This window comes from Symphodus melops, assembly GCF_947650265.1.
Source record: "Symphodus melops genome assembly, contig: scaffold_428, whole genome shotgun sequence".
NCBI classification, from domain to species: domain Eukaryota; kingdom Metazoa; phylum Chordata; class Actinopteri; order Labriformes; family Labridae; genus Symphodus; species Symphodus melops.
The window spans coordinates 5,001-15,621 of record NW_027636759.1 but is presented as its reverse complement, the minus strand read 5'-3'; the positions used below and the strand labels follow the sequence as shown (position 1 = coordinate 15,621).

The following is a 10,621-nucleotide window of genomic DNA, read 5'->3' as shown; positions in this document are numbered from 1 at the left end:
GGTCTCCTCTCATTGAATCCGTCTCGGTCTGGTCTCGGGTCTGGTCTCGGGTAGTGTGGTCTTGACTACAACACAATTCCCTTCTGAACCGAAAAAAAAAAAAGCTTTCCTGAAGTCCACGGTCATCTCCGCGGCCATGACGTCAGGAGTGTCGCATGTAATGTGGTGAGTTTTTAGATGAGCTCGAGAGTGACTTATTAAACAGACAACTTATTAAACAGACAACTTATTAAACAGACAACTTATTAAACAGACAACTGTCTTGCATTAAAGCATTGTGAACAAATGAGTTTCGCTACAGCAAATGATTTTACTTTGAAAAATCCCACCGGAACTGTTTCCGTGTCTTTCGCCTGTGCGCCTGTGGAAGATTCTCCAGCCGTCGAAGAAGGATCCACATTTGTCTCCTGGGGTCAGAATAACTTCTTGTATTACTCTGCGTGACGCGGAGGAGCGCGGGCGCGCGCGCGCGCCGTCAACACAGGTGAGCTTCTCTGAGAGATGTTGAGCGCGTGACAGCTGCTGAAAGCTTCGGTTTGTTTACCTGCTGCTCGTCGATGTGGAGGCAGCTGACATGATGAAGCTGCTGTAACACGAGCTGAGGAAAGTTTACCTGAAACACCTTTCACACAAAGTCTGAAGCTCAGGAAACATTCTTCTTTCTGCTGACTCTCCTCAGGTGAGTTTCACTTCAACAGAAGGAAAAGTGAAAGTGAACTTGATGGATGTGGTGAGAGAGGAAGAGGAGCCATGTCTGAACAGATCCTGTGTGTTTTCAGCTTCACTCAGAGAGAAGATGGCGTTTATATCAGGGGAGGATCTGTGCTGCTCCGTCTGTCAGGACGTCTTCAGGGATCCTGTGGTTCTGACGTGCAGCCACAGCTTCTGCAGAGACTGTCAGCAGAGCTGGTGGAGACAGAAGAAATCACGCGAGTGTCCCATTTGTAAGGCGATCTCTTCAAACAAAACGCCCCCTGTGAGTCTGGTCCTGAAGAACCTGTGCGAGGCCTTCTTACTGGAGAGAGAGCAGAAGATGTCAGAGGACTTCTGCAGTCTGCACTCGGAGAAACTCAAACTCTTCTGTCTGGACCATCAGGAGCCCGTGTGTCTCGTCTGCAGAGACTCAGAGAGACACGTGGAGCACAGACTCAAACCCATCGAAGAAATTGCGCAACAACACAAGAAGAAGCTGCAGGAGAGTCTGGAGCCCCTGGAGGAGAAGCTGAAGGATTTAGAAGGAGTTCAAGAGAAGCTGAATCAAACAGCAGGACACATCGAGGTCCAGGCCCGACACACAGAGAGGCTGATTAAGGAGCAGTTTCAGAAGCTTCACCTGTTTCTAAGAGAGGAAGAGGAGGCCAGGCTGTGTGCACTGAGGGAGGAAGAGGAGCAGAAGAGTCAGAGGATGAAGGAGGAGATGGAGGCTCTGAGCAGAGAGATAGCAGCTCTTTCACTCACAGTCAGAGACACAGAGGACGAGCTGAACGCTGAAGACGTCTCCTTCCTGCTAAGTTACCGAGCTGCAGTGGAAAGAGTCCGGCAGCGCCCCCTGCTGGAGGATCCACAGCTGCCCTCAGGAGCTCTGATAGACCAGGCCAAACACCTGGGCAACCTGAGCTTCAACATCTGGACCAAGATGAAGGACCTGGTCTCCTACAGTCCTGTGATCCTGGACCCAAACACCGCTGGCACTAGACTCACTGTGTCTGAAGATCTGACCTGCGTGAGACGAGAAGAGACGCAGCAGCTTCCTGATAATCCGGAGCGCTTTAAACACTTCCGTTGTGCCGTCCTGGGCTCTGAGGGCTTTGACTCGGGGACTCACAGCTGGGACGTCCAGGTTGGAGACAGTAGATACTGGATTCTGGGTGTGTTAGCGGAGTCGGACCAGAGGAAGGAAAACCTCCTGTCTGGATTTTGGAGAATAGAGTGTCTTGGAGGTATATACTCGGCTCGCTCTCCGTCGGCTCCGCCCACTCACCTGGTCGTCCAGCAGCAGCTCCAGAGGATCCGAGTGAAGCTGGACTGGGACAGAGGACAGCTGTCCTTCTCTGATCCTGACACCAACACACACATACACACCTTCACACACACCTTCACTGACAGCATGTTTCCATACGTTAGCATTGAGGATAAACTCCCCCTGAAGATGTTACCACTGCAGGTGTGTGTGACGCCTCCACACGTCTGACAGCTTCTCTCACTTCTCCAAGTCTTTTTACATCCAAGTCTTTTTACATCCAAGTGTTTTTACATCCAAGTGTTTCCACTGGGTTTAAACGTGTTGAACAGTCAGACATGATGTTCAAATGTTCCCTGTATTCAAAGCTGAAGCATGGATGTGACTGTTGAATGCTTTGAACATGAAAGTGACCGACTTCAGGACGTGATGAACAAACACGTCTCTCTAAAACCTCGGGACGTCGTATGACACTGAAATAAACACAAAATGATTTACAAACGTTTAATTAACAACAGTACAAAGAAACATCCTGGTGTTTGAAACGAGTCCTGCTCATTAACCCTTTATAGGGCACGTGACTGGTCACCCTTCTGCACCTCAGTGAGGTCGAGAAGCATGTGATCCTCACTCAGCCAATCAGAAGAGATCACCCTACGTTACTGATCCTGCTATTGTGGCATTTGAACCAAATATGGAAACTTTGTAAATGTTTATTACACTTAAATTTTTTGAAAAATGTTATAACAGAAATAAAGTTCTGTTATGTCCCTGAATAACTGTGAGGTTGAATTTTTTCATTTCAAAGTATTTCAATGAGTTTCCTGTAAAGGGTTAAACTATCCTGTGATCATTATATATTTTTATTCAAACAGTCACTCAAAAACATATAAAACCTTTTACCTTTAAAACAACTCACCAAAAGTCCAAACTCTGACTCTCATGCTACCTTTATGTGCTGCTTGGAAACATCATATTTACCAGCTGTGGAATTGAAACGAGGTCATACTCATATTTTTAAAGGCTTTCATGTTTTTACTTGGAGACAGGATAGAGAGAGACATCAGGGAGAGAGAGAGACATCAGGGAGAGAGAGACATCAGGGAGAGAGAGACATCAGGGAGAGAGAGAGACATCAGGGAGAGGGAGAGACATCAGGGAGAGAGAGAGACATCAGGGAGAGGGAGAGACATCAGGGAGAGAGAGAGACATCAGGGAGAGAGAGAGACATCAGGGAGAGGGAGAGACATCAGGGAGAGAGAGAGACATCAGGGAGAGAGAGAGACATCAGGGAGAGAGAGAGACATCAGGGAGAGAGAGAGACATCAGGGAGAGAGAGAGACATCAGGGAGAGAGAGAGACATCAGGGAGAGAGAGAGACATCAGGGAGAGGGAGAGACATCAGGGAGAGAGAGAGACATCAGGGAGAGGGAGAGACATCAGGGAGAGGGAGAGACATCAGGGAGAGGGAGAGACATCAGGGAGAGAGAGACATCAGGGAGAGGGAGAGACATCAGGGAGAGGGAGAGACATCAGGGAGAGAGAGAGACATCAGGGAGAGGGAGAGACATCAGGGAGAGGGAGAGAAATCAGGGAGAGAGAGAGACATCAGGGAGAGGGAGAGACATCAGGGAGAGGGAGAGACATCAGGGAGAGAGAGAGACATCAGGGAGAGAGAGAGACATCAGGGAGAGAGAGAGACATCAGGGAGAGGGAGAGACATCAGGGAGAGGGAGAGACATCAGGGAGAGGGAGAGACATCAGGGAGAGGGAGAGACATCAGGGAGAGGGAGAGACATCAGGGAGAGGGAGAGAAATCAGGGAGAGAGAGAGACATCAGGGAGAGAGAGAGACATCAGGGAGAGAGAGAGACATCAGGGAGAGAGAGAGACATCAGGGAGAGACATCAGGGAGAGACATCAGGGAGAGACATCAGGGAGAGGGAGAGACATCAGGGAGAGAGAGAGACATCAGGGAGAGAGAGACATCAGGGAGAGGGAGAGAAATCAGGGAGAGAGAGAGACATCAGGGAGAGAGAGAGACATCAGGGAGAGGGAGAGACATCAGGATGAGGGAGAGACATCAGGGAGAGAGAGAGACATCAGGATGAGGGAGAGACATCAGGGAGAGAGAGAGACATCAGGATGAGGGAGAGACATCAGGGAGAGAGAGAGACATCAGGATGAGGGAGAGACATCAGGGAGAGAGAGAGACATCAGGATGAGGGAGAGACATCAGGGAGAGAGAGAGACATCAGGGAGAGAGAGAGACATCAGGGAGAGAGAGAGACATCAGGGAGAGGGAGAGACATCAGGGAGAGGGAGAGACATCAGGGAGAGAGAGAGACATCAGGGAGAGAGAGAGACATCAGGGAGAGAGAGAGACATCAGGGAGAGAGAGAGACATCAGGGAGAGAGAGAGACATCAGGGAGAGGGAGAGAGACATCAGGGAGAGAGAGAGACATCAGGGAGAGACATCAGGGAGAGACATCAGGGAGAGAGAGAGAGAGGTAGAGGGGAGTGATGTGCACATGGGCCGCTTGCTTTGAGGATTCTAACCTTCATAAGTGGTTTAGTCAGTCCGAAACCTTTCAGCTCTCATCCCGCCCAAAACAGGTCACCAGAGATTCAATCAATCTTTATTTCTATAGCACATTTAGAACAACCTTGGTTGACCATATTGCTGTACAAGCTTTATAGCACACTATAAAACAATACAACTGAAACACAATAAAAATACAATTAATAGGAGTGTGAATAAACAATGAAAAAAAACGTCAAGATCAAAATGTCAAGCCAGAGATTGGGGACCCCCACTAACAACACACACACACACACACACCCACACACACACACCCACACACACACACACACACACTTAAAACATCACTAAATATTTAACTTTATTTTAAATAGAAGTACGTGTGCATATTTGTTCACTAGATTTGCTAAAATATGCCATTTCACATCATTTTACATTTCTATTTGTTTTTGGATCTGATTGGACCGCTGGCACCAGACTTTGTTATGATCTCGCAGAAGTTCTGTTCTCGCGTGATCACAAGGTCTCGTCTGTCTGAATACGCCATTAAAAGCACTGCTTCCCTTCTCGAGGGCATCGACTCCTAAGCGACCGTTTACCGGACAGCCCAACCGTTCGTCGGATATTTCCATTTGAATCGTTTTGATTCCAGGTAAGAACTCCTCGTTAATTCCCGGTTACATCGGCCGACCCGGTTTGTAGGCGATTAAAAGGCGGGAGTTACCGGAGCAACAGCGCGCGAGGCCTGTCTGCCCGGCTCGAGCTAGCAGCTAGCTGTTAGCTGTTAGCTGTTGACCGTTAGCGGCTCAGGTGTGTAATCACCTGTGATTAAACAGAGTGACAGTCACACCTAACGGGGGTTTGTCCAGTTGTTGTTCGGGTCTGTGTACCTTTATTTATCTTCCATGAGTGGTCGACATGTTGGAGAAGTAAATATGCTTAAAGATAAAAAGAGAGAAACGGAGTTTATTAAATATAAAGCAGCTCAACTGCATCTTACAAACAACCTGAGTGTGTCTGTATCATCGACTTCTCCTTGGTATTAAAGATATTTAATATTCTTTACAGATAAAGTTGATTTAAAGAGGAAACGTTCTCCTCCTTTCAAACAGCGCCCCCTGGTGCTCTGAATGAAACATCAGTGTTTCTGAGCTTCGGTCTAAATATAACATGAATCAGGCAGCAGAGGAGGTTTGTGACCCTGTAGAAACCAGCTCTCTCTGAAAGCTCTGTTTTGGTGTGTGTCTCTTTAAATGCAATAAGCTCCGCCCCCTGAGTTTACCCAGTAGACATCACTCCTCTGTAGAGAGAATAAAAACGACAGACCTGCTTTAAAGTTTCTCTCTAGTCTGGAGGTGGGGTCCATGGGAGGAGATATCAGGGGAGGGGATTGTACTACCAGAGTCCCACTGTGACATCACAAGGGGAAACAGAGCATTGTTCTCTGTGTGTTAAGACTTAAACACCACAAACAAAGGACGGGATGGATTCATTTCAGATTTTGTGGGTTGATAGACACTCAGGTTACTCACATGTTCAAAAACCTTGTAAAAGTTGATTTTTCATAATCTGTCCCTTTGAAAGATGTTGGCGCCTCATCAGTTTCTAAATCTGCAGCTGCTCACGCTCGCCTTATTATTGAGATTCATTTATCAGAGTACAGATGTAAACCTTGAATCCATTTGTCTTGATTAATCTTCACATCTATACAGAAAACTTTACAACCTCCTTTTATATCTATCTAAAAAAAAAAACAATTTGAATTTCCCCCGGGATCAATAAAGTATCAATCTATCTTATTTCAGTAGCAGCAAGAAGCACTGAAGCTACAGAACAAATACTTATTGTTCTTTGACCCGGTAGATCAGAGTGATGAAGCTGCACACTGACTAAAGAGCACGAAGCAGATTTCTGTAGGGAAATGTTGTTGATCAAATCTGTTGTATTGATAAAGCATGTTGATAATCCAAACAATTTTCCATGTCATTTGACTTCTATAAAAATAATATAAAAGTTTAAAAGTCACGTATGAAGACGACTCTAATGAAACGTGTGTCTTTGTGTGCAGACCAGCAGCAGACATGGCCGATGACCTGGACATCGAGGCGATGCTGGAGGCTCCGTACAGGAAGGTGAGAGTCAGTTTGTTTGGATGAGACTGTCAGCCGGACTCTACTGCTCCAGGTCCTCGGAGGGGAGCGTAGCTGCTCAAAGTGTTCATTAGAGTCACGCTGCTTCTGTTAAACACTCAAACGTCTTTGCTCTTTCAAACATTAGAACGTCTGCTGCTTTTATTTTGAAGGTGGTCAAACTGAATTGTGGTGCTTTGTATTGACGAGCTGTTGACGCAAATCACAACAATAGCTCGCAGTGAGGGGAATAAGGTCAAAGGTCAACATTTCAACACGGATAAGAGTATTATTAATGCGGCTCGTCATCACTGAACATGAGAGCTGGTGGAACCACATGCTCCTTCCTGATGAGCAGAGCCGACGTCGGTCCGTCTAGTGTCAGCCAATCAGGAGGCAGCCAGTCTTTGTTCCCTAACAAGCAGAGAGCATTGTCCTGGCACATCACACACAGCAGACCAACTTTGGACATGATGCTGATTTTAGCATCAGGAGGGAAAACTAAAGACTCCTCGTCTCCCAACAACAATCTTTTCATGTTAGAACAAATGAAGACGCCATCAGCCTCGTTTCCACCGAGCGCTTCGATGCCTGTTTAAAAAATAAAGGCCAGTAAATATATCATTTCTCAACTTCCTGCTCTGATAAAATGTGTGTAATTTGTGATGATTCAACAGAACATAATGCCTTCTCCACGTGCTGTAGCAGAGGTGTATCTGTCTGCAGTAAATGTTGGCTAGTCCAAGCTGCAGAGTTTAAAGCAGCGCAGTCTGTCCTGACAGATCATGGCCGCTGCTTAGAGATCCACGTCGTAGCTACGCCGTTGACGCCACGCAGAAGCATAAACGAGGCTTTAGATCAGTGGTGTCCAAACTTTTTTTCTTGCGGGCCAAAATTGTGGCGTTACAATCGCTCACGGGCCACACGGGTTTTTTTTGTTTTTTTTTTAAATATTGGAAGGAACTTTTTGTATTTTGACCTCTTCAAAAAATAATGTAAATACACAATAACTAACTGCAGTGGGAAACTGTTGTGTTCTAATGTTTTGGAAAGAATAGTCAGGCTTTTATAGGTCTCCCTCGCTAACATGAAGAAGAAAAATAATGAAATATGCCATCTGATGAGGCCTGGGGCCAAACTCTTCTGATTCTTCGATTTGAAGTCAAGGGCCACAAAAAATCCATTCAAGGGCCACAAATGGCCCCCGGGCCGCACTTTGGACACCCCTGCTTTAGAGGGTCTGATCCGGAGCCGATGATGTCAGCAGATCCAGTGATTACTAGATTTATTTACCAGTAGAATAACGAATAATTAGAGTTTTGTTGTTACACTAGCAGCTCTCTTCCCCCAGCAGGGGGCGCTGTATGGATTACAACAAGCATCATCACTCTGCATTTGAGGCATCAGCATGATAAACGTGCTCGTCTGTCTCTACAGAAAGTCTTTTTCTTTTCTAAATATCAACATGGTGAGTCGGATGTATGACATCAGAGAAGAACGTGATGAATTAAATGAGTCCTGCTCACTGATTGGTTCAGCAGGAAACATCGAGCCGTCCAGGAAGTAAAACCAGAAATATGAGCTGATCAAAAACATTGGTGGAGGGCACTTCCTGTCTGTGAGCAGTAGAGTCAGGCTGACCATGATGATGATGATGATGATGATGATGATGATGATGATCATGGCATTCCTTTCTAGACTGTCATGAATAAATGCCCATCTATCTCTCTTTGTAGACTTGCCTAACGATTTCTCACCTCTACTCCCCTGAATGCCAGTGTGATCTGTCACAAACATGAAGGTAGTAAAATGCCCCCATCATGCATTGCTGTTCTGTGGTCCCCATGGTAACATGACTGTGGCTCCCTTGGTTAATTTGTCACCTGGTTTTGGCCCAACCCCCCCACCCCCATCCCTGATGTGGAGCAGCTGAGGATTCTGGGAGATGAAGTTGAGGGCGTCAGACAAGAGGCGACGTCACGCTCCATGGTTGCTAGTCAACTGTTAGCTTAGCATAATGACCACTTTTCATCACAGGAGTGAGGCAGAAGGACAAAAACAGAGAGTGTTGGGGGGGTGGATTTGTGGAGGCGTGGTCAGGAGGATAGAAACAGGGTGGGAGGGGCTTATCCAGGTGAGCTCTGTTAGAGGAAGGGAAGTCTACAGGTGTAAAGTCACGTAAGTTGACACAGAAAACGTTCAGCAAACAGGACCCTTCCCAGGTGAGGGAGCTCTGATTTAAAGGGGGGGGGGGGGGGGGGGGGGGGGGCGTTGGTTCTGGTTTTGGGCTGAGTTGAGTGACTAAGACTCCTGTCTGCTTCAGGGCCCTTCAGACGAGTCCCAGCACAGCATCCACCCGGCTGAAGAAGAGCTGGACTGTGCAGTGTCTGTCTGCTACTGGAGCGTCATCCACACTGACCCCACCCACCCCACAAACAGAGCCTGGACTGCAGCCTGAGACTGACTGACTGTCCCAGACTGACCCAGCCCCCCCCCCCCCAAACCGCCACAGAACAATGTGTATAAATGTGACTCATTAAATTGTGTTTATATTCTCTTTTGCCCCCCCCTCCTCTCCCCTGTCCCCCTCCCTGACACCTGAATGTTGCGCCCGCCTCCTCATGCTGTTCTCTGTCGACCTTAGGAGGACACCAAGAGCCACAGCCCCAATGGACAGGAGGACCGCAGCAAGAGGTAACACACCTGTCTGTCTGTAGACGAGCACGCTCACAGCTGTCCTCTGGTGTCTGCTTCCTGTTTCCTGTACGCGTGGAATCAAACGTGAAACCAGAGTGACAAACAGCGTTCAGACTTCCTTTTTTAAGCGTCACACGTGATCAGTCAAAGCGCCGTTCACCTGTCGCCTCACGTCTCACCCACCACCGCAAAGACCTCATGCGTGAGAGGAAATACAGGAACATCTACAAACATGAGAATAGCATGAAAAAGTTTGACGTTAAACCCGTTTATGATGTCGGCTCATGATACACAGAGTGAAATGAGCCGCGTCAGTAAATCAGAATATGAAATAACAGATGTCAGGTTTCTTGGTTGGGCCTCCTTTTGCATGACTTGCTGCGTCCATGCAGCGTGGCGTGGAGGTTCTCCAGCTCGTCTGCATTGTCGGGTCTTGTTGGCCCATAGACTGTGTGGGGGGTTCAGGTCAGGCGAGCACAGTGGTCCCTGAAGCAGGATGAGCTGGTGCCTGTAGTCCTGCTGCAAACTGAAATCAGCTGCGTTACCCAAATCATCACAGACTCTGAGACCTCCTCTTCACTTTCATCTGAAACAAGGAGTTTGGATCACTGAGCAGCTTCAGTTCTGCTTTCTGAGGAGTGGGACATTTGTATCCCATGTCCCTGATTGGCTGACTCCAGCCTCGGTCCACCTTCACAAATTCTTCAATGCACTTTGCTTGACACTCCTCAAAGCTGCGGTCATGCACCTCCTCCTTCCGCTCAGCTCTCCATGAATCTGTCATTGACACACTGAGACCATTTAAAGGCTCAGGAAACCTTTGCATGAAACCAGGACTTTCCAAAACTGAACTTTCCCACCTCCTCTCTCCTTTTCACCTTGACCCTGGAGGAGTCTCGGTGGCGTTCATGATGAGAGCTGTTTGAATTCTCTCAGAGTGAAAGAAAGGAGACTCAATGCTTCCTTCATAACCTCCTTTAGGAAACACTGGAGCATCCTTTACCAAAGGAGATGACAAAGTGCCGACCCACAATTCATTGCAGCTGCAACTTTGAAAGCGACTGGCTCGTGTTGGAGGAGACGGTCTGAGTTAACATATTGATTTGACTGATTATTAGTTAATGGGAGGATCAATGTGGATGCATGTTTCATTATCTGTGCGCCATCATCACCATGTTTCAGTGTGTCACGAGCACACACAGATGGTTTGACCTTCTGAGATGAGATGTAAAATCTGAGTGTTTTTCATGATATTCAGATTATTTAGACATGTAGCTGTAACAGGATCAATAA

The 10,621-nt window shown here is 47.2% G+C and overlaps 2 protein-coding genes across 2 annotated transcripts in view; both read left to right on the top strand.

The window, feature by feature from the left end:
* The first annotated feature begins 655 nt into the window (after positions 1-655).
* LOC306819091 (E3 ubiquitin-protein ligase TRIM35-like) lies at positions 656-2,228 on the top strand. Its single transcript, XM_079372843.1, has 2 exons — positions 656-679; positions 780-2,228. The coding sequence occupies exon 2, from the start codon at positions 797-799 to the stop codon at positions 2,189-2,191; it is 1,395 nt and encodes a 464-aa protein (XP_079228969.1). The 5' UTR covers positions 656-679; positions 780-796; the 3' UTR covers positions 2,192-2,228.
* A 2,786-nt stretch (positions 2,229-5,014) lies between these two features.
* LOC306819090 (RNA-binding protein 39-like) overlaps positions 5,015-10,621 on the top strand; it is a gene marked incomplete at its 3' end in the record, with an annotated part of 7,827 nt that continues 2,220 nt past the window's right edge. Inside the window, exons 1-3 of the mRNA XM_079372842.1 lie at positions 5,015-5,154; positions 6,571-6,634; positions 9,276-9,325. Of these exons, the coding sequence (XP_079228968.1) occupies positions 6,584-6,634; positions 9,276-9,325 (101 nt within the window). The remainder of the gene's footprint in view (positions 5,155-6,570; positions 6,635-9,275; positions 9,326-10,621) is intronic.